Source organism: Elaeis guineensis, chromosome 13, assembly GCF_000442705.2.
Source record: "Elaeis guineensis isolate ETL-2024a chromosome 13, EG11, whole genome shotgun sequence".
NCBI classification, from domain to species: Eukaryota; Viridiplantae; Streptophyta; class Magnoliopsida; order Arecales; family Arecaceae; genus Elaeis; species Elaeis guineensis.
Genome location: NC_026005.2, coordinates 1946901 through 1972223, shown reverse-complemented (window position 1 = coordinate 1972223; position 25323 = coordinate 1946901). Strand labels below are relative to the sequence as shown.

The 25323-nt window shown below is 37.5% G+C and overlaps 1 protein-coding gene across 1 annotated transcript; it reads left to right on the top strand.

The window, feature by feature from the left end:
• The first annotated feature begins 19310 nt into the window (after nt 1-19310).
• Nucleotides 19311-21868, top strand: LOC105037597 (mannan endo-1,4-beta-mannosidase 1). Its single transcript, XM_010913238.3, has 5 exons — nt 19311-19713; nt 20138-20332; nt 20468-20590; nt 20839-21041; nt 21239-21868. The coding sequence occupies exons 1-5, from the start codon at nt 19390-19392 to the stop codon at nt 21564-21566; spliced, it is 1173 nt and encodes a 390-aa protein (XP_010911540.2). The 5' UTR covers nt 19311-19389; the 3' UTR covers nt 21567-21868.
• The last annotated feature ends 3455 nt before the right edge of the window (nt 21869-25323 follow it).

Here is a 25323-nt window from a genome sequence, read left to right as displayed (position 1 = left end):
GAATATCTAAGTTCCCTTGATAACTTTCAATTTAAATTCTCTCTAATCTACATCCTTGGAGCTGACTCATGCTTGGTTTGTTGATTTTTTTTCTCTTGGAAAAATTAGGAGTTTAATTCTGTATCTGAGCTTGAGTTGACTCGAGATGAAGTTCGAGTCGACTTGGGTTTGTTGATTTTTTTTCTCTTAAAAAAATTAACAGTTTATTTCTATATCTGAGCTCAAGTTGACTCGAGATAAAGTTTGAGTTGACTGCTGCTCAAATCGACTCGAACAAAAATCTCGAATTGACTCCTGGTTAGGACCATATCTTTTTAATTGAGGCATCTGTTGTCTTTTTTATTTTTTTCTTTTCACTATTCACCTTAGAGCAGTGCCCTAACCTTTCTTTGACCTCTATGGAGCCCTCCATATATCCATTTCTCTCGATTCAAATCTTTTTCATGTGCAATGGGACCAAAGAAGTAGCTCGCATATCGCTCCAAGTAGTTATGGATCGAAATTGAAGCCAAGCATGGCACCAAAGCTAGGAGTTACCCATCACACCATGAGGATACCTCTGCCACTCCTTCACAATCTCAATATCCTTCCCAATTGATCCTCTAGATGATCAGATTGTGACCACTGGCCATAAGATGGATTTTGATTTTCTAGATCGCGAAGAATTCACATTAGGGCAATGGATTCAGTAACAAGGGAGGGATTTCTTTTGCAGTCTGGACCTTTCCATCTTCCTAGCCTACTAAGGGAGTTCTACAACTCAATAAAAAGAGGATCAAGGGGAGTTGAATGCACTGTCAAGGGAGTCCAATTTGTTTTGACCGATAAAGATTGGGAAGGATTGGGCATCTCTCTCCACAAGGTCCAACCCTCACATATCCATCTAGCCTGGCTAGGATACTTTGAAGGACATTTTAGAGTGATCAAATGTGAAAAGAATCACTAAACTTTATGCCAATCTATTATCAGTCAAAATGTGGCTACTTCATCATATCATTGGATGCATTCTTTTTCTGAAGATAGATAGATTTGATTTCATGTTCGAGCGAGATGTCATCATCTTGCACTGCTTGATTCAGGAGGCAGCCTTGAATCTCCCAGCACTGATGATGCACCAAATCAAAGAGGCAACTGGGAAGGCAAAGGCATGTCTACCCTATGACATGGCTTTGATCTTAGTTTTTAAGAAATTTATATTAGATGTATATCCTAGAAGTCAATCAAACCGATACATTAATTTTTTCTAGGACATAATTTTATACTTGATCAAATTAATTAGGATAGTTAATTCTACTCATATAGTGTATGTATCTATAAATTGTCTAGAGAATTAATAAGATGATAATACATATTCTCAAAAATTGAGAATTTGAGGCATGTATCATTGATGGTTAATTCTCAAATTACTTTCGATCGAAGGATCATCATAGAGACGGTGATTGATCCGATAAGATTAGTGCAAGGATCATTTTTTTTTAGATAGACGAGTCTTGAATCTATAGTGTGAAGACACTGGAGTAAGAGTGCAGATATTTATTAGAAAATAAAAGTACTGAGTGTGACTAATACGAGAAGTCACTTAGATGTCAAAAGTCACTTAGATGTCTATTTACTCGTCAATGACATTCTCGATGCTATAGTGGTGTAACTAGTTCTTTGACCTACGATGCCTCGACTATTTACAATGAGACTGCTGTAATTTGACTGCACCATAACTCGATCTCCTAGTCATATGGAGTCTTGAGGTATATGTTGGCTGCAGTAGATTTATTGTAGAAATAGGATGTACATCTAGAAGGGATCTATCGATCTTAATAGTTAAGGAATAGTCCTATATGATTTATGAGATTGAGTTCAGAAGATCTTAACCGGACAAGTGTGAATGATGAAAAGGAGTTTCCATCAGATTTTACAAATAAACTCAAGTCAAATAAATCTTACATATGATAGATGATAGGGTTTGACAAATTTTTTATAATCTCTGTCTTGTCAAAACTCACGATAGAAAAACTGAATCATACGATAACTACACTTAGAAGTTCAACCTTCTGTTTGTCACTACATGCTGCTAGACATCACTGATGGATTATGAGACCAACAAAAATTATTTTGATGATCAATAATTCTCGATTGATGAGTTAAAATTATTTCAATCTATTAAAAAAAATTTAATGATATTTTGATAGAGATCAAGATATTTCCTACTACTGACAGAATAGAATCTATCACATATAAACGAGATCTTGATAGATCGAACTGTCGAATTATGATTTCGAATTGTAAATTATAAGTGATTTTAATTATCAATTTAATTGATGATTGAACTTAAATATAAAAGTTTTATTGAGGACTAGTTAAGGGTTAGTAAGTTGAGGACTAAATTATAATTATTATATATTATTTGATTTAATCAAATATTAAGATTGGATCTTAAACAAATTAAATCAGATTTAATTTGATTAGTTTTGATTTAAGTTTGACTCAAATTATGTTTTACAAGTCTAATGAGATTAGACCTAATGAATGCTTGACCCAAATCTATCTGGATTAGGTTTGACCTAATCTTTAGCAATGTTTGATTTGGATTGGATATTAATCAAATTAAATCAGATTTAATTTGATTAGATATGGTTTTAATTTGACTTGAATTAAATTTCATTAGTCTAATGGGATTGGACTTGATTTATGATAAAATCCAAATCTAATTAGATTCTAACTTTGTTTTGGGTTTGAACCAACTTTGACCTAATCCAAGAGGAGACCATACCACATGTCCATGCCCTACATGTTTTTGGTTTCACATTGAGAAAGGAGAAATCATGAGATATGTCTAGGCATAGAGAAATCCTAGGAGGGACAAGGTGGGGCGACAACTAAGAGATAGACTCCTAGTCTATCTTTAACAAATCCCTAACTAACCCTAGCTTTTGAAGTTTAAATAGAGGGGATAAGGGGGCGCCTCCCTTGGAGATGAGATGAAGGTGGTTGACGCCCCATATGAGATGTTGGCGTGAGAGGATTTCAATGTGAAGAAGGTTAGGCGCCCCTTCACCATATCCTTTTTTTCTTACAACCAAGAATTGGTTGTTTAGGGGTAATTTTTTCTCTCTCTTCTTTATTCAAAAGTTGGATATGTCTCCCTCTTTCTCTCTTACAAAAATGTTCAAGAGTTGGATATGATTAAAATCAGATTTGATCTGATTTTTTCTCTCCCTCTTGGTCCATGAGATGGACAAAAAGGTTCTCCTCTTCTTTTCTTGGATCTAGTCCAAGAATTGGACAAGAAGAAAGATATTAGATCTCTTGTCTTCTTCAGTAGATTTTTTATTTTTCTTATAAGAAGAGAAAAGTGAAAAAAAAAATCAGATTTGATTTGATTTTATATTCCTCCTACAGAACTAAGCGATTTTCTTGAGAAGAGAATCAAAGATCAAATCAATTCAATAATCCAAAGAGCAATCTCTGTAAGAGAGCTAGCACCTCAGTGAGGTTGAGTCTTTCTGATCAAATTAGCCTTAGTGGATATCTGTAGAAGTCAGATACTTGTGCGGCCACAACGGAATCTCGAAGATATCTATGAACCATTGAATCACGGTGAAGATCTACCTGCACAAAGTATAAAATTCAGATTCTTCTTTAGATCTTTAATCTTATATTTAATGACGATGCCTAGATTTTTATTTGAGATGTGATCTCTTTATGCATGCTAGTTAGATTAGATCTAATTATTAATTTATATTTTTAAATTATTTTTATTGAGAAAAATTTCGTCTGAGCCGAAGTTAAGAAGAGATTGAGGCCCAGTATCTAACCAGCCCACTACCAGCGCTAAAAAGCCTTCATCTACTATGCTGCCCTCTATATCTTATTTTCGACCGCACATCATCCACTGTGTACGTGCAACAAGAGTTGCCCTGGGTCCTTTGAACAAGAATAATTATTTATTTGAGTTGCCCTTACTCTTTACCATAGGCATTCATGGCCTCTCCTTTTCTTGTCTCATCCCCCCATGAGCATCGTTACAATAGGACAAAAGGAAGAGGAGAAGAGGTAAAGAGAAGAGAATATGTGACAGGAGAGGAAAGAAGTTACTCCCACGTGCCTAGCTTCAGCCCGCAGGTGCTTGCACTCTCTGTGCACACCCAACCACATTTCAGCCTCTGACCTGGCATCGGCCTCCACTCCATCTTTTTCTATTGACCCCCTAGAGAGCCTCTGTGCGGCTCTGTCGCATCCTCCCATCAATAAATAGAGGTAATCATGAGTAAAACAAGCCCCTCCCACACTTTCAGTTGTAGCTTGTCAGCCCATGCCATTAATGGATGGGACATTCCACTGACTCCAGCCACTCTGATGTTCGATGAAATTCTGTATCAACAGATTGACGCTAGAGAAAGGACCGCACTATCCCATTTGGAGGAACGTAGATAGAGATAAAGCAGCAATGGCACCCAAAAGAGCATCCTCTCGCCACTCCAACATCACTATCTCTCGACAAGCGAGTGGCCGTCATGGATAGAAATCCCTCCACCCCCTCAGCCAGCAGTGGTGATGACGGACAAGCTGGACTTGCTCTTTTAGTAAGTTTGAAATATGATAGCCAAAACAAACAAATGGAAGAAGGAAGGCCCCCCAGCATGTCCGTCCTCGGCCTTGCCAAAGTCATCCATGCATGGCCACCCATGCTCTACAAGGAGAAATGTACTATGTTATTTTTTCATTCTTGACTTGTGTGGGGATTAACGTAGGCCACTCATGCCTGGCATTCCCCCTCCCTTCTTGTCCCATCCACCACAGGTGACAGGTACCAAAAAAAACAAGAAGAAAAGAAAGAAAGAAGAAGAAAGGGAGCGGAGGAAAAAGGGGGAAAGGAAGGGAGAAAAGATGCAGGCAAGAAGAAAAAAAAAAGCAGCAAGCACCGACGGTCACTGGCCTTCCTCACATGCTCACACACCTCCACCGGCGTCGGAGCCGGCTCCTCCACCCCCGTGCAACCTCTCCTGGCTCTGCCTCCCGCATGCGACCTCTCTCCTTCATCTCCGTCGTGTGTTGATGCTGGATCGATGGCCCCCAAGCAAACTGGCACCTCCTGCGCATCCATGTGCATCGAGTCCCATCAGATGGGCGCCCCCACTCCTCTTTAAAGCCCCCCTTCTGGTCGACGACTCCTCCGCGCACTCCTCTCTAGCCGACAACTCCTCCGCACACTCTTCTCCGGCTGACGACTTCTCTGCGTGCTACCCTCCTGCCAACACCTCCTCATCGAGTGTCCTCTGACTGACATCTCCTTGGTGCGTGTCCTTCAGTTGATGCCGCCTCTGCACACCCTTTGATCGACTTCGCATCCCTCTGCTGGACGGCATCTCCCGTATGCTCGCACACTTCTCCGATGACCTTGAGGTCAGATCGATGGTCCTCACGAGCGGCTCCATGCCCCCTGCATGCCCATGCTGTAGCAAAAATTTAGTGCAGGGGCAAAATGGTAATTTTAAAACTTTTCAAAATTACTATTTTACAGCAGAATTATTAATTAATATCATTAATTAATACTAATTAACCCTACACTAGGATCTAAATATGATACAACAGCATGCATTTAAATTTGAAATTCAAATTTGAATCAGTAAACCTTTTACAGTACTGTGTTCAGAATACATCACCTTTTGCGGGTAGTCGATCACTACAATCTGATCACCGTCGGGGGGCTCTGATCGTCACATCATAGTCACACAAATATCTGGCCTCTGCGGATCGTCCACACGAAGCTTCCGTCTGATCAGCTCCTCACGAATGCTAGTTCGTGATTTCACCCTTTTGATGGTAGATGTTGATTGAACTCCTTCGATCGATGTGTGCCGATTTCTCGGATGCTCCGGATCATCTGCACAGTTGCTTGAGAGGCTGATGGATCTCTCTCTAAAATTTGGTGGACTCACAACACTCGTGGCACACCAATCTCACTTCCCGATCCCTAGGTAGAAACCCTAGGGTATACACCAAAAACCCTACGCCCAATGTTCTCTCTTTTCTTTCTTTTTCTCTCGAAAGGTTTTGGACCTTCACCTCGTACACCAGCCTTTCTCATGCCCCACTTTCTTTCTCTTAATTTTTCTGCGCACGTCCCACCTTTCTTCCATTTTTAAAACAACATCGAACGTGTCTTATCCGCGTGAGAGGATAAAGACAAGAGGTTACACATTTGAATTCAAATCAAATTTGAATTCAAACAAAACCAACTTATCCCTATCCTTTTGGACGTGAGAAGAGAATGGGCGTGGCTCTTTGTGCGTGAAAAATGTTTCACGAGAAACCTTTTCTCATGTAACTAATGTGGTGCACAAAATGGATAAGGATGAAGGGGCAAGTGATAAGTTATCCATTCAAATTCAAACATGCTTTGAATTTGAATGGCTAACTAATTATTTTATCCATCCATATGGTGCACAAATGAGGGCGTGGGGAAGGGTTTTGCATGAGAAAAATTTCACGAGAAGTTTCTTCTCGTGAATTCAAATGGGTGCAAGAAAGTTGGGTGTCGCAGGGAATTTAAAACAAGGTGGTTTGATTCAAATTGAGCCAACCTAATCTAAATAGGTTAAGCACAATTAGAATAGATTAAACCCAACATAATTAGGCTTAATTAGGCTCAATAAAATCTTAATTAAATCAGGAATTAATTAAGCCTAATCCCTGATTAAATCAGGGACTAAACCACCTTAGCGATTAGGTCAACATCTAACCTAATCGGGTCAATCCAAACTGAATCCAATTCAATTGGATTTGATCTAAAAATAATTAATCAATCAAATTGAGTTAATTAGCTATCAAATCACTAATTAAATCTCTCATAAATATTGAGTCTAAATCCGATGGGCAATCAGGCATCAGAGACCATCGATATGAAACCCTGATCAAAGAATTCAAATTTCAAATTCAAAATTTGAAATTCAAAATTTTGATCCCCGGTACCCAAAATGTGTGGAACTCATGATCAGAGAATCCTAATTCTCAATCATAGAGTTTCAGACAGATAAGACTCATAATCAGCCATCAGATCAAAAAGGAACCTCTAATGTGTGTGACCCCGCAGGTTCGAACCTAAGCCAGTAGCACAGGAACCAATTTCTGTACTAATCAAAGTGACCATCTAGCAATGATATCCGACGATCGGATAGGTCGAATAATCGCAATCGCAACATTCAGAACCTACGTGAATATGGTTACCGTATAATTCATCCATTTTGACCCCTGTGTTTAGGACGACTCAGGGTTAAACTGTCAACCCTGATGATATCATCCGAATCGTGCTCAACTCAATTAGTCCTGTGACTCCTCACTAGGACTACCCTGGCCAAGATTTTGCTAAATTGAAACACGACTGTACACAGCTCCTAAACTGGAGTGGTCAATCCCATCTTGACACATGCACCGACAAGTCAAGTACTTGACTACACCCAACAGCCTTCCATCACTGAATTAGAAATTCAGGTAGTCCAGTGCCTAAGTATAGTGAGTTGCTTGCAAGTCACCGTGGCGGTCTCAGGTTGGAGGGACATTTATACCCATATCCCATCGGAGCAAATCTTGACAGCAGAAATAGCTCCGGAGTTGGTCACGTTCAGTGCAGATGTACCATTACATCTCATCTGTATGCCATAGGAGTGTCTCCACACTCTTTGATTATGAGGACAACCAATCCATATGGCACACAACGACCTATGCTCGATAAACGTTGTCGTCCTTGATAACAACGTATCATTTGGTCGCGAACATGTTTAAGGACTAAGCGACAAATCCTCCTTTGTCGAGTCTAAATAGTCCTAAGGACTTCACCACAACACAGGAGTTCATTAGAAGATGAAACATTTGTGATGAAAAAATATCAAAATAATTTTTATTTATTTATAATTCATGTACTAATACAAAAGGAGCACAACCGTCAACAGGCTGACGATTGGCTTTGGGACACTATTCCCAACACATGCACCTCTGACAGTTTCGAGGCCGGCACTGGCAGCCCCAGATAGCTCTCTCCACTTGTTGGCCATGGGACTCCCTGGCATGCGTGTGCCCCACCAGTGCCAAGGTCAGCTCGACGGCCCCATGCCTCTCCGTGCACATCCATACTCTTTGATAAGTGATATATTTTTATATTTACTATAGATATTTTTGATAATTTATGATGCTAACATCTTCTTAAAAATCTAATTTTATGAATAAATTAATTTTTTTTAAAAATAAATAATTTTTAAAAAAATAAAATTAAAATATATTTATAAAAAATAGATATTAATTTAATTAAGCAATTTAAGTACTAAAATGATGAGAAATTTTTAAAAAATTTAATACATATTTTTTCTTATTTTTCAGATAAAAAATCAGAACAAAAATCAAACCAAAATATCTTAAAAAATAAAAAATATTACCTTCGGTGCACGGTGGACCGGCCACTTGATCCACAGAGTCAGGGCACAGTCCACAGGAATAGTTAATGATCCACAGGCATGGCTCACAGCAAGAGAAAAATTTGGACACAATCCAACGGCTAAGATTTAATCTGAAAATTGATCCAACGGCTGCTATTCATTGTCGGTTTATAAAAGGGATTTTTATGCGATCCGACGGTCCAGAACCAATCCCAAGTGCGATCAGATGGCTGTGGTTCAATCCAACTTTGATAAGGATTAAAATGGTTGATTTTTTATCAGATCTGAGCTATCCAAGCTCCATCCGACGGTCAGAAAAGTTTTTAAAGATTTTTATACGATTTCTAAGAGTTTTAGGACTCTTTTTTCTACCAAAAAATAATAAAAAATTCATCTATAAATAGGAGATCTGAGAATAAGCTTTGAGAAAAAAAAATTATATAAAAAATAAAAAATAAAAAAAATAAAATAACTTTAGAGATCCAAGAAAAAAAGGAGAGAAGTCAGTTCGCTCTATGGAGTACGACGGAAGACAAAGAGGTCATCAACCATCTTTCCGACGAGACTGGACTGATCAACTTCAGATCTTTGTTACAGTTTTATTTTTATTTTATTTTATTATTTTTTTTAAATTTTTTATATTTAAATTTTAATTTTAATCAATGTAAAATTTATTTTCTTGCACTTTAAATTTCTATCTTTTATTTTTCGCAAGTAAATGCTAGGATCTAGTTAGTAGATCTTAGTACCCGATTTATTTTATATTTTTTAAATTTTTATTATTTATTTTTATTGCAAGTAGATGCTAGGATCTAAATAGTAGATCTTAGTATTCGATTTATTTTTTGCACTTTTAATTTTTATTTTCTTACTTAAATTGCTCTCTTCAAAATTTTATTTTTTTTATAAAATCAAAGATTTCAAATCAAAATCCTGTCTTCTTTGTAGATTCGACCTGATTCACTACTTTCTACATATTTTTAATTTTTATTAAAGTCAGAATTTGATTGATAATCATGATGTCTTAACGACAACATCACGATCGTATTAATTTTTGGCATCGTTATCGGGGAAGGCACTAATTTTAATTTTTAATTTTTTTGATTTTTTATAAATATAGCTTACTAATTTTTTTGATTATTTTTTTTTATAGAAAAAAATAAAAAATTCAAAAAAGAGATAGAAAACTTCCAATTTTGCTTGGTGAGATCAATTCTAACCCTAACCCTAACTATTTTTTTAGTATTGATTACTATTTTTTTAAATTAACCTAAAATTCATCCACATAAATCTAATAAAAATTATATGACAAGAGTAAAAACTAAATTGTTAAAAGCATTCATCATTTTAGATTTTCTTTTGGTGATCGCTAGAGACAATGTAAGCTTTCAAGTTTCATTAGTTTCATGCATCTAATTTAGTTGCATAGAACCCCTTGTTTGAAATTGATTGTGCATATTAATCTCAAATCAATTTAAGGGCAACACCCATAACAAGATAAGGTAGAGATCTCATCACCCTTTCTTAACCCAAAAATAATCGACCAGCATCCCGCATTAACCCAAACCTAACAAAAATCAAGTAGACATGGGCCCCTAGGATCAATTGAGTTCAGTTTGAGTATTATGGTCAAGTCAAGTACAAAGTAAGTTTGACTCACCCCTGAAATTAGTTTCTAAGGCTAGAGATTACAAAGGCTCTGCCTAAGTGGATTCATGGTTATTTAATTAGTTCCGTTAGCTTACCTGGCCAATTCAATTGGTGTCTAAGGCACGCAATGGGAGGATCCCCACGACCTCACCTCTTACCTGACTAGTTGAAGGAAGTGAGAACAAATCCAATTTGTTTCTAGACTAAGCCACTCTACATCGAAACTGTTAGGTCTAAGAAATTTATAGGTGTCTAGGTTTAACTGTTTGCTAAGTTGATTGTAATTAACACTTAACCACAACTAATTCTTTTCATCTTACGTCTTTAGGTCTCAGACTTTTCTTAAGGATCTCACTTTTAGAACTTTTCTCTTTCTTTTTTGTCTCTTCTTTTTCTCCTTCTTCTTCTTAAAAAAAAAATTTTAACAACACACATATTAGGGTTTGCACTAATACATGCACGGTATAATTTTTTCTGACCTAGTTGATTCTAATCCTGAAATAGAATGACTGATCTATGCTAAACATGATAATCAAATAGCTAGAAATTCTAAGAACCATTTAGACAGATGAAAAAATATTTTATTCCTTCCACTTATAATCCATTGATATTTTCATCATTCTATGGGATCAAATATTCTGACTCTAGTCCTGAGATCGATTTGAACTTGCTAGTCCAAAAATTAGATAAAGTCGACCTTCTTATAGATAAATGCCTAGCTTTAGATCTACAATCTCCTGTGCAATACACACAACCTTCTAATTATCAGAAGATTTATTTTATCTGTGCTAGTCCAGCCCATCATGTGAGTGAATGTCCCACGATTGCACAGTTTTCACCTTTCATCCAAGAATAAGTTCAAGCTACTCAAGGTTACTCTAGTCCTATTAATGATTCATTCTTAAATACATATAACCAAGATTGGAGGAACTACCTTAATTTTTCTTGGAGACCCCAACAGACTCAGGCTAAGACTCAAATTTTTTCTGTGCAGAACTTTCAGAATGGGCCCCAATACCAAAATTATGTTTATAATAGTGGTTAGCCTAGTCAGCCTATCAGCCATCCTATCACAATCAGTCGTTATACCCACCTCCTCAACAGACTAATCTGACCAACGATAGATTTAGCCAACTTCAACAAATGATCATGATCCAACAGCAATCCCTCGCTAGGCTAGAAGCACAAATAGATCAATTAACTAAATCAATTACCAAACGAACCAATATCAAATTTTGAAAATGACCCACCTATCCACCAATCACCTGGACCTAGTCATCAATCTAATATCCCACCTAAGAATTCCAATTTGAAAGTGACAATATAATTTCTGAGCTTAAAAGTGATAGAATTCTTAAAAATCCATACCAAGACCAGGTGAGTGAGGCTAGTACTGATGCTAGCCAAAAAAAGAATTTAGAAGAGGAGATTAGTACTGAGACTAGCCCAATAGAAGAACCTAAGCCCGGTACTGATATTGATCTAAGTGATACTGAGAAGAGGGTGGATGAGCTATCCGAGATATATCCATAAAAAATTTTACTTTCTTCAACCCTAGAAGTCGATTCTTCTTCTTTAGAATCATCATCCCCTCCAAAATTGAAATCGTCATCAGTTACACTTGAGAATACATGTTTAGAATCAAATGACATCCTTCCAGTATCTATTGCATCGAACTTAACTCCTAAACTAAAAACTCAATTCATAAGCATTTTAGAAGAATAAACAGAAGAAATTCTCAACAAACAAGGATCTGAAAATTATCTTACTACAATTAAAAATGAAGATATGAAATACTTTTTAAAGATTGGTAATAAAATATTAAAATTTATTATAGACCATCTTCCTGAGATTGGTAATCCAAAATCATTGAAATTAGTCAATCCAATATTCGATACGGTATAGGTAAGAGAATCAGCATGGTCTGGCTGAAGACGGTAAACTTAGCACTTCCTAAGAGGCAACCCAATTTTTAATTTTCAGTTTTATGCTTGTGTCTGACTGAAGACGGTAAACTTAGTGCTTTCTGAGAGATAATCCAATTTTTATTTTTTATTTTTTTTATATTTTATTTAGGTTAATCGAGTCTTGCTTAGTGTCTTTTGTAGGGATCTAAAGATAATATTGGCTAAGTTGGGTGGAGAACCAATTTTGAAAATTTTTTTGGATCAGGTGATATCTCTCCTTTTCTTTTCTTTGCATGCACCCTTCATTTTTTCTACTCTATTGAGGATAATATCGATTAAATTGGGAGGTAGGATAATAAAAATTTTTAAATTTCTAAAGTCCTCAAGTAAGTTAGTATTTAGTATTTAAGCACCTGATTATACTTAAGAATCAAGTTAAACCAAGTATTTCTAAAAAAAAATTGATGTACAGACCAGAAAGTTTGTGAGATATTGAGAGATTAAGTATTAAGAACACTCAATAAAAAGTTAAGTTTAGAACTTAAACAGTTTTCTTTGAGCATTTCTAAATTTTTCTACCAGTATCAAAGAAGAGTTAACTTTTTGTGGGCTTGTGTAGAGTAACTATATGTTTCTTCATATAAAAATTAAAAGAAGAAGAAGAAGAAAAAAAAAATTTTCAAATACTTCATGCTGAGTAATCGGGTATCTTTACCTAAGCAAGCATTGAGTTTCACGTCAAAAAGTATGAAGGACAAAGAAGCTTGTTGTAAAGCTAGTTTTAACTCGTAGCCTGTTTGATTCGAGCAAATAGGTCCAAAGGATATTCTATACCTAATGCCCTAAAGCCATCTGATTTGAGAGTCATTGATTGAAAACTCGCTACTGGGTCAAACAGAAAGCTTAAGGGGTTAAGACATTCAATAGTGGTACAATATTTAAAAAAAAAGTTCAATAAATGAAGAACGGAAGTAATAATTTATTTGTCCATATGAAGGTGAATGATTTGGAGATAAAGATAGGGATAATTTAGAAAAGTTCAGAAAAAATTTAGTATTCTTAGTTTAACTTTCATATTGATTAGTATTAATACCCCAATAACATACCTCACTCACGCTCTACTGAATATCAATGATCTTTTTAAAATTATTTGATGAAATTTGAGACTTTAAGTTATGGTACTTAAATCTAAATTTTTTCTTTACTCGAGGACGAGCAAAGTTTAAGTTGGAAAGTATGATAAGTAGTATATTTTTATATTTATTGTAGGTATTTTTGTTAATTTATGGTGCTAACATCTTCTTAAAAACTTAATTTTATGAATAAATTAATTTTTTTATAAAAAAATAATTAAAAAAATAAAATTAGAGCATATTTATAAAAAATAGATATTAATTTAATTAAGTAATTTAAGTACCAAAATAATGAAAAATTTTTGAAAAATTTAATATATATATTTTTTTATTTTTCAGACAAAAAATCAAAGCAAAAATTGAGCCAAAATATCCTAAAAAATAAAAAAATATTATCTTCAGTGCACGGTGGTCCGACCGCTCGATCCACAAGAATAGTTACGTGGTCCACAAGCGTGGCTCACAGCAAGAGAAAGATTCTGGACGTGATTCAACAGCTGAGATTTAATCTGAAGATCGATTCAATGGCTGCTGTTCGTTGCTGGTTTATAAGAGAGATTTTTACACGATCCGATGGTCCAGAATCAATCCCAGATGCAATCGGATGGTTGTGGTTCGATCTAACTTTGATAAGAATTAAAATGATTGATTTTTTATCAGATCTGAGCTGTCCAAGCTCCATCTGACAGCTAGAAAATTTTTAAGGGTTTTTATACGATTTCTAAGATTTTATGACTCCTTTTCCTATCAAAAAATTATGAAAAAATTATCTATAAATAGGAGATTCGGGAATAAGCTTTGAGAAAAGAAAAATTGAGTAGAAAGTGAGAAAAAAAATAAAATAGCTTTAGGAACCTAAGAAAAAAAAAAGTCAGTTCGCTCTACGGAGTACGACAAAAGACGAAGAGGTCATCAACCATCTTTCTGATGAGACTGGACTGATCAACTTTAGATTCTTATTATAATTTTATTTTTATTTTATTTTATTATTCTTTTTAAATTTTTTGTACTTGAATTTTAATTTCAATCAATGCAAAATTTATTTTCTTGCAGTTTAAATTCGTGTCTTTTATTTTTCGCAAGTAGATGCTAGGATCTAGTTAGTAGATCTTAGTATCCGATTTATTTTATATTTTTTAAATTTTTATTATTTATTTTTATTGTAAGTAGATGCTAGGATCTAAATAGTAGATCTTAATATCCGATTTATTTTTTATACTTTTAATTTTTATTTTCTGACTTAAATTGCTTTCTCCAAAATTTTATTTTTTTTACAAAATCAAAGATTTCAAATCAAAATCCTGCCTTCTCTGTGGATTCGATCCGACTCACTATTTTTTACATATTTTTAATTTTTATTGAAATTAAATATTGATTGATAATCATGGTGTCCTAACGATAACATCGTGATCATATCACTCCTATCGGTACTGAGGTCAAATCGTGGCTCCATGATTCTCGCTCATCGAGGCCAAGCTGATTTTTGAAAAAAAAAAGAGAATAAGAAGACGACAACGACAAATAGGAAGAAGAAGAAAGAGATAAAGCCAGATCTAAAATTGAAACAAAAGTGATCGCCAAACTGAAGCAAGAATAAGTCCAAAGCAAAGATCAAGCTCCAACATGAGATAAAAAGTAAGAAAAGGCCAAACAGAACCCAAGGGCTCTCAAATAGAAAACTCACGTTAAGAGGCTAAGTTTTCATCCACTATTCTTCCTCTTCCCTCTCGCAGAAATCATAGGATACCAAAATCAGATTCGAGCAGAGGAAAAAATCAAGGCCGAGCAAAGCTCATCCTAAGGCCAAACCGAGGAGAAAATCAAATCTGAGCAGAGAAAAAAATCAAGACTAAACAAAGCTCATCCCAAGGCCAAGCCGAGATCAAAATCAAAGTCGACTCTCCAAACTAAAGCAAAGCTGAGAGTCGACTTTCACAAACCAACCTCCTAAAGCAGAGCCCTTGGGAGCCAAAGTAAAAGAATTGATGTGAATGCCAACCAAAGAAAGCCAACTACATGCAAATCGACTAAAATGGGGTAACACAACTCTAATCACCTCCTATTCCCATTACTTTAAAGCTTAACCTGACTTAGAAATTGGAAGAAGACCTTGGCAACTAAAGAGTGGGGGCTAACTAGTGAGGACCCTCGAAGCCCGTCAATATTCATCTGGGCCGAAGATCAGAATGGGGGCTAACCAACAAGGACCTCTGAAGTCCATCGATATTCATCCGGGCCATCTGTCGATATTCATCCGGATCGAAGATCAGAGTGGGGGCTAACCAATGAGGACCCCTGAAGTCCGTCGATATTCATCCGAATCGTCCATCGAAATTCATTCGGGCTAAAGATCAAAGCGGGGGCTAACCAATGTGGACCTCTGGAGCCCATCGATATTCATCTGGGCCGCCCATCGATATTCATCCGGACTGAAGATCAGAGTGGAGGCTAACCAGTGAGGACCCTTAGAGCTCGTTGATATTCATTCAGACTGTCCATTGATATTCATCTAGACCATCCGTCGATATTCATTCGGACTGAAGATCAGAGCGGGGGCTAACCAGCAAGGACCCCCAAAATCCATTGATATTCATCCGGGCCGTCCATCAATATTCATCCAGGCCGCCCGTCGATATTCATCCAGACTGAAGATCAGGATGAGAGCTAACCAGTGAGGAACCCCAGAGCCCATAGATATTCATCTGGACTGCTTGTCAATATTCATCCAAGCCAAAGATCAGAGTGGGGGCTAACCAATGAGGACCCCCAGAGTCCATCGATATTCGTTCAGACCGTCCGTCAATATTCATCCATACTGCCCATCAATATTCATCCAGACCGAAGATCAGAGCGGGGGCTAACCAGCGAGGACCTCTGGAGCTCATCGATATTCATCTGAGCCAAAGATCAAAGTAGGGGTTAACCAAGAAGGTCCCTCAGAGCCCATTGATATTCATCCAGACCCCTGTCGATGTTCATCCGGGCCGAAGATCAGAGTGGGGGCTAACCAATGAGGACCCCCGAAGCCCATCGATATTCATCTGGGCCACCCATAGATATTCATTTAGGGCGAAGATCAGAGTGAGGGCTAACCAACGAGGACCACCGAAGCTCGTCGATATTCATTTGGACTAAAGATCAGAGCGGGGACTAGCCAGCGTGGACCCCCAGAGCCCATCGATATTCATCTGGACAGCCCATCGATATTCATCTGGACCAAAGATCAGAGTGGGGGCTAACCAGCGAGGACCCCCGGAGCCCATCGATATTCATCTGGGCCACTCGTCAATATTCATTCGGATCGAAAATCAGATCGGGGGCTAACCGACGTGGACCCCTGAAGCCCATCGATATTCATCCGGGCTGCCCGTCAACATTCATTCGAGCCAAAGATCAGAGCAGGGGCTAACCAATGAGGACCTCCAGAGCCCATCGATATTCATCCAGGCTGCTCGTTGACATTCATCTGGGCCACACGTCGATATTTATCTGGGTCGAAGATTAGAGTGGGGGCTAACCAACGAGGATCCCCGGAGCCTATCAATATTCATTCGAGCCGTCCATCGATATTCATCCAGACTATCCATCGATATTCATTCGGGTCGAAGATCAGAGCAGGAGCTAACCAACGAGGACCCCCGGAGTCCATCGATATTCATCTGGGCCATCTATCGATATTCATCTAGATCATCCATCAATATTCATCAGGATCGAAGATCAGAGTGGAGCCTAACCAGTGAGGACCCTCAGAGCCCATCGATATTCATTCGGACTGCCTGTCGATATTCATTCAGATCGAAGATCAGAGTGGGGGCTAACCAGTGAGGACCTCTGGAGCCCGTCGATATTCATTTGGGCCGCCCGTTGATATTCATCCAGACCACCCATCGATATTCATCCGGGTCGAAGATCAAAGCAGGGATTCGGGCCGTCCATCGATATTCATCCAGACTATCCGCCGATATTCATTCGGGTCGAAGATCAGAGCAGGAGCTAACCAACGAGGACCCCCGGAGTCCATCGATATTCATCTGGGCCATCTATCGATATTCATCTAGATCGTCCATCAATATTCATCAGGATCGAAGATCAGAGCGGAGGCTAACCAGTGAGGACCCTCAGAGCCCATCGATATTCATTCGGACTGCCTGTCGATATTCATTCAGATAAAAGATCAGAGTGGGGGTTAACCAGTGAGGACCTCTGAAGCCCGTCGATATTCATTTGGGCCGCCTGTTGATATTCATCCAGACCACCCATCGATATTCATCCGGGCCGAAGATCGAAGCAGGGGCTAACCAACGAGGACCCTCGAAACTCATCGATATTCATCCAAGCCATCCATCTATATTCATCCAGGCCGTCCGTTAATATTCATCCAGGCTGAAGATCAGAGCGAGGGCTAACCAGCAAGAACCCCCAGAGCCCATAGATATTCATCCAAACCATTCATCGATATTCATCCGGATCGAAGATCAAAGTGGTGGCCAGCCAACGGAGACTTTCGAAGCCAATCGATATTCATCCAGCCCGTCCGTCGATATTCATCAAGCCCGCCCGTCAATATTCATCGAAATCGTCCATCGATATTCATCCAGGCCAAAGATCAGAGTGAGGAACCCATCGATATTCATCCAGGTTGAAGAGCCCACCGCCAAAGGTCTCAATGATTGACCCTCAGCCCCATGTGGAGTCCCGAGTTTCGTGACCACCAAAAATATAAAATATTATATTATATGTGGCAATTAATGATTGGTTCTGCTTTGCTCTATTGACTTTAGCATATTTATTCTTTACATGCATTGCTTCCACTGCATTCTTACATAGTTTATTTCAGTTAAGCACATATTTACTTTTAAATTTCAAAAAAAAATTTAAAATAACTAAATCACCCCTCTCTCATATTGTCTCATGGGACAATAGCTATACAATAAGTTGTCTCCTCGACATCACCCTAATAATCCTAGTTGCACTAGGGAGAATTCTAACTACTTAAAACAATCTCTAGCTATTTAAAAGCTTTGACAATCTGATTTTCATCATCAAATATCTTCTTTAGACTTTTTATAATTTTTCGATCTATATCTAAAGAGCCATCATTTCAATTCAATACTTTAATTCCATTACTTATTTCATTTTCGGTATCACATATATATACAATTACATAAATTTAGGCTTCTCTCTATTAATTAGAAGGATTGAATCCATCCTGTGATGATTCTAATCATTGATTCAAAATATATAAGATCTTGATTTATTATTAATTTTGACTCCTATTGATGTAAATATAAATATTAAGTTATATATATTAATATTTTTAAAATTTCGAAACTCGTCTTCTTCCATCACAATCCAACAATTTATCTAAAAAGATTAGAGTTTCTTTCAACAATAGCAAATCCACTCTTCCTTTATGGCGGAATAAAATAAATATAGATTTACATACATCATGTGACTCGTGTACATATTCTTTATACCAGAATAAAGCTTCATAAAATTGACATTATTGTTCAAGCAATCCACTTTTCTTAATCTTTTACACTTTACCCCATGGTCGGACGGTTCAGATTTATCCATGGAAATAACAAGTTGTTTTTCTTGTCAGATGCAAAAAGAAAACAAAAAAAAAAAAAAAAGGTTGGCAGATGCAAAAAGAAAGCAAAAAGGAAAAAAAAAAAAGGTAACGGACAAATTGGTTTTGGGAAGAGAACAAGGGCTGCCCATCTCAACGGATTCTAAGGATCTTTATCTATCCGTGACTGAAACTTCTGCGGACACTGTTACTGCCATTACCATATTTAATGTAAAAGCTGAAGAAAAAGGTCAGGTAACGACCATGAAAACGAAAGTGGGCTCTCCGTAGTTACCCCTTTCCATGGTGATAACGGTACGTGACGATGTAGGCAACCTCATCGTATCCAACGGCCTCACCATGCATAACTAGAATAATCCCATAACTACGTACACTCAAACTCTTAGGAAGTTAATTTTCTATAAATTGCTTTCTCATATACGCATCTGATATGTATTAGTTTGCTTGAGATTATAGTATTCCTTTATTGGTTGGCCATACGGTTATCCAAGTTGCACCAGATCTTTGCAGCGACGCAAGGAGTATCCCTTGTCCTCTTGCACTCGTCTGAGTTCTATATAAACCCCCAACCATGACAGCTCTCCACCATCACAGGCTCAAACATTTGGGCTTTCTGAGTACCCTCTCCTCCCTTTCCACGATCCCTGTTGTTATATTATATCTCATCTTGTAGTTCAAAGATGGTGGCAAAGAGAGTCCTTTTCAGCCTTGGTCTCTTGGCCCTCTTTGTACTCCAAGGTGGTGGTGCTTATGTTGGCTCTGGTTTTGTGAGGACAAGCGGAACCCATTTTGTTTTGGATGGGCGCCCGTTCTACTCCAATGGGTTCAACGCATATTGGCTGATGTTGATGGCATCGGACCCGACACAGAGATATAAGGTGTCATCTGTCCTACAACAAGCTTCCGATTATGGAATGAGTGTGGTAAGGACCTGGGCCTTCAGCGATGGTGGGAGCAATCCGCTGCAGTACTCTCCCGGCTATTACAATGAGAACATGTTCCAGGTATATATATAATAACCCGTGCATCATGGTAGCCGGGTTTAAACTTCTTTCTTAGTTAAGCAAGTCAAAAAAACACTTGGTTCGACGAGATTATATATGCTACGTAATAGAGTAGATTCTCCTCCTACGTACACACCAACCATGAAGGTGATGGTAGCCCCACTTGTATAATTAGCTTTGTCTCAGAAAATGTATAATTTGGAACAAATTTTGAGAGTAGACACCAAGCAGAAAGCCTGTCATTAAATCCGTTACATCCTGCGGTGTTTAAAAGCATGCTTTATAGCTTATAGTCCAGATTCCACGAGAAAATGCTCGCATTTGATGATTTCAGAACACCTGCATGGGTCCTTTTTGTTTTATTTGTTAGGCTCTATATTTTTGTTGAAATAAGTTCTTTTTTTTTTTTCCTTTTGGTTTGCAGGGCCTGGACTTTGTCATCTCTGAGGCCAAGAAGCATGGAGTGTTTCTGATACTGAGTCTGGTGAATAACTATGCCGACTTTGGGGGCAGGAAGCAGTATGTTCAGTGGGCGAAGGAAAGGGGAGCGGATGTCCACTGGGATAATGACTTCTACTGGCACGAAGTTGTCAAGGGATACTACAAGAACCATGTCAAGGTGAATACATGACTGATCCCTTCTTGCTGTGACCAAACTTACAGTGTTTCCTTTTTCTTTTGCCACGTACGCAAGTAGAAGCTAGCTAGCTACTTCGAGTAACATCACTGTACTTCATGTCTTGCTTTGATCCAGACGGTCCTCACGAGGACCAACACGATGACAGGAGTGGCATACAAAGATGATCCCACAATCCTTGCATGGGAGCTTATAAACGAACCACGATGCGACGGCGATCTCTCTGGCAAAACAGTGCAGGTCGATCCATATAGAACAATATTCACTCATCTCTTTCCTACTGAATTATTAATATTTATCTCCAACCCAACTACCATATTTCTTGGTATCTTTCTACTCAATCCTCGATTTTTTTCTTCAAGAAATATGGAGGTGTTTCCACTAGGAGGATTTTAATGCTAGCTAGATCGCCACTTCATGGAGAACAAACTCAGCTAAAGTTGGTCCACGTACAGATCCTCTTGACATTTTTAATTGTTACCATACAGAACTGGATCGCAGAGATGGCTGTTTATGTTAAATCAATAGATGGCAACCACATGCTTGAAGTTGGGTTAGAAGGATTCTATGGGGAATCAGTGCCTGAAAGAAAGCAATTTAACCCGGGCTATGAGGTCGGCACCGATTACATCTCCAACAACAAAATCTCTGAAATTGACTTTGCTACCATTCATGCCTACCCTGATCAATGGTAAGCTGAGTCTCTGATCATTAACTTCTTAAACATAAAGTTTGACACGTACCATATATTCTAATTTAAGGGGAGTGAAGATCAGTATAATTGGCAAATTATAAATTACACCAGCTGCATATTATTCGCACAGATAATCCATTTCTATTCACAAGACACTGGTATTCGTTGACACTTTTTTTTTTTTTTTCCCACAGGATTTCAGGCTCTGATGACGCTCAAATGGCATTCCTCCGGAGTTGGATCCAATCCCACATTGACGATGCTGGTGCAACACTTGGGAAACCACTCATGATCACAGAATTTGGCAGGAAGACCGAGCGGGATTCCTTCTACTGGGCAGTGTACAACATGATCTACAACTCAGCCAGAGCCGGGGGGCCATGCACGGGAGGGCTGTTCTGGCAAATGCTGGCTCAAGGGATGGATAACTTCAGAGATGGCTATGAGATCATATTTTCAGAAAGCCCCTCCATGGCAAGTATCATTTCCCAACAATCCCACATGATAGCTAGCCTTAGCTAGCCCACTACTCTTGCTGCAGAGATGACGAGATGAAAGAAGGACCGCCACTGAATTTGGAAATTTCTTATATTCCTTAAATGGAGAATAAATAAATGATCTCAGCACAAAAGTCTGGGATCTCCATTCTTTGTTTTATTGATAAGATGAGTTAGGTCTATTCCATTGAACCAATTCTCTTAATTTGAAAGAATTAATTAAGGATGCAAATGTTATAAAAAATTGATCGTTTGATTGTAACGAAAGAAGCAAGTTTTCAAATCGTTAATTGTTATTCTTGCAGGAAATAAAGAAATTTAATTATTATGAATAAAAAGAGAGTCCGTGCGTGGTACATTTTGAAAAAAAAATATTTATATTTGTCTAGCATATTTTTTTATAATGATAATTTTCAAAATTTTCAGCTTCATGGTGATCTTTTTTTTCAAAAGTGGCATATGATATTGCATTTCATGGATTCTACACCCACATCTTGAGGAGGTGGTGAGTTAGTAGTAGTAAACAGCAAAGTAACTTTGCTACCTATTTTATTAGGAATTATAGATTTTTTGATCCATCACATTCATACATTTACGATCCATGTGACTGTATTAATACTACTGAAAGGTATTTTATTTGCTCGCGGTTCCTATTTGATTCATAGCACAAAGGGCCCTTTAGATTGAAATCCTAACCTATATTCCTTGCCGGATCGAGGGTTGGTTTCCTCTTCTGGGTGTAATTGCTTATATAACCGAATGAAGCCCTTCTTTTTAAAACCATATCGGGGTAATAACGGGCAGGACTCTACTTATGCAATCCTGAGATCTTAATGCCTAATCAATGCTTCACGGCCACCATGCGATGCTGCATGCTTTGTCTCTTCACTTGAGCAGAGAGGATCAAATCCCTTCGAGAAAGACTTTCCCAGTTATGTAAAACTTTGAAGCCCGATGATTATAGGGGGAAAACTCTACTCAAAGTGCAAGATTACTGGTGTTTTCCCCAGAAAATGGAGTTTTTTTTTTTTTTTTTGATGCTCTAAAACCCTATCAAAACACCCTTCTAGTAAAAAAATATAGTCTAGTTTAAATGTCCTAACGTGTACGTATTCACCACTGCTCCAGAAATTTGGGTATTGCAATCAGGCCTTAATAACGTCACCTACTGGTATTTCCTTGCCTCGAAGGTAAGCTTGGCCCTCTAGCAGGGAGCCCAAAGTTGTTTCTTTTTTCAGAAACAGGGAGGGGGTGGCCACACCTGTGTTCATTAAGGCGACGAACAAACCTTAGCTGGGGGTACGAGGTTACAAGGTGTAAGGCACAGCAACACTTCTAGGGTAACATCACTCGGATGAGAGATGTTTAAGAGGGCAATAACGTGAAGTCACATCAAATCCCCAAGCAAAAATAGCTGAAGTTCCAGGAAAAAAAAAAAAAAATATATATATATATATATATATATATATATATGTATGTATGTATGTATATGTATATGTATGTATATGTATGTATGTATTTAGAATTTCACAAGAAATGAAAAGTAGAAGTCAGGCAGAAGTCATTGGTGGTTATAGGAGCTACACCAGTATCACTGATACATGTACACTTGAGGGGATGAGCTAAAAATTAAGCCAAAAGTTGACCACCAGCTATCACCAATTCTACATGATTATACTCTTGGACTTTCTGGTCCAGCATAGCTAGCTAGTATGTGTACATATGGAGAATGGCATACATGTAACATTAAACCAACTTACATAACACTTTTCCTATCTTCTGAATCTATCTCTTGCAAATCACCGAGAGAGAAATGCGCATATAGCAGATTTACTCGTTGGAGTGAGTTGCCAAGTCTAGTGAAATGACTTCCTTTCTCTTCGCAACAGTTATAGACATCCAAGCATCCCTTCTAAATTTTTAAGTCTAAAATCAGCAAGTGATCTAGCTTCCAAACCAAGTTTCTTAGTTTTGGTGGATCGTGCTGGTGGTAGCACGAGTAAAAATGAGGCACTAAAGCACATTCTATTATTGAAGTAGAGAGCATGAGAGGACAATGGAGAAACTCACTATTATTTGTCATTTAATTCTTAGCTAAACTTGATACAATTTTATATAGATACAATATCGCATTTCAAATACCTGTACATAAGTTCATCGCTATCATCAAGTGACATAATACAAGACTCTAAGAGACACCATGTGGAAACCTAAAAGATATGATTACTTGGAATTCCAAGAGACATTTATGAACATCATAAAAAATGTTACATAATAAAATTAAATTTAACTATTCAGCACATCTTTATAAATTTAATTTTCTTCCATCAATCTATTATAATGGCCGGTGTTATAACCATTATAACAATGTTATAATAGCAAATAACGGACAATAACAACAATAACAAAAATAATAATAGTACTGTTTTTTTTTATTTTTTAAAAATAATATATTTTTTGATCGTACAATCATTTTAGTGGAGAAATTTAAGAAAGTTTTGGAATTTGAAATAAATGATGTTATATTGAAAAGAAAGTACAAGGGAAAAATAGAGGCCGTTATTTGTCTTATGACTGTATTATAATGGAAAGTAGCGGTTGTTATATCTTTTACGTTATCTACCTCAATAATGTAATAAGGGGTAGTTGAAACCCGCCCATTATAATGGCTTAAAATTCTGATATGGTACTCCCAAGTTTCTTTAGAACTACATAATCTTGATCATAGATTCTAAAATGAAGGGTATAAATTAAATGACTAGATAACCATTAGTATAGATCATCCGAATCAGTTCTTTTGTATTTAAACCAAATTTTAGGTTTCATTTCTGCCCCTTTCCTCCCCCATTGCTCTTCCAGCCTTGATGGTATACCAGTCGACACCCGGCCTAGCGGACGCATTGTCACTGCTTGTTTTTGTTTTAGGTGAAAAAAATAAGGTTAGTGAGTCACTTACCCCATAATTATATATTAAGTGAAAAAAATGATGATTACAGAGAGAGAGAGAGAGAGAGAGAGAGTGGGAGTGGTGGGAAAGGTTTCACGGTAAGTAGATAATGACATGCAGGGAATGGATTACATAAATATTGGAAAATCGGTCAAGGTGTAACGGACTACGAAGAAAAGTTGATGTAGAGCTTCTTCAAGTCATGTCAAATGAGCATTGAAATAGCAGGCCATTGAAATAGTCGGACATCAATGAATAGTGGATGATTTTTTTAAGAATTATCCCTGACTTGGTTTATGTTGCATACAACGTCCGAAAATAATTGGGTGAGAGAAACGTTCTATATTGTTAGGGAGTTTGCTTATGCTGCAACTTTGAAGTAAAACACTCCAAACCTCCGTTGAGTACATATATAGATGCATTAAACCATCAGATGAATCGATGGTTTCAGCATCATTATAATACAAGGTGCACCTACTCGGACCGATGAGGCCTTATTTTGCTAGAGCTTCAGCAGTGAGTAGCTTATTATTGAAGCATAGCCAATCGAACCCCTTAAATTTCTCCGGTATTAATTGCAAGCCTCCAGATGATTTTTTCAAAATGGGAAACTAAACCTCCGTGTTTCATGCATGAAGTTGTAGCAGGAAGATACCGTAAAGGAGTGTTTGTGGAACCATTTTCATTGTCTCTTGTCAGCAACCTCCATTAATTATATATTATCTAGGATTTGCATCAAGCAATCAAATTCTATCTAGGCCCAATGAGATATAAGATTTTTGAAGTCGCAGACTTATTTATTTTGTTCATGAATGCTGCAAGGCTACAGGATTTC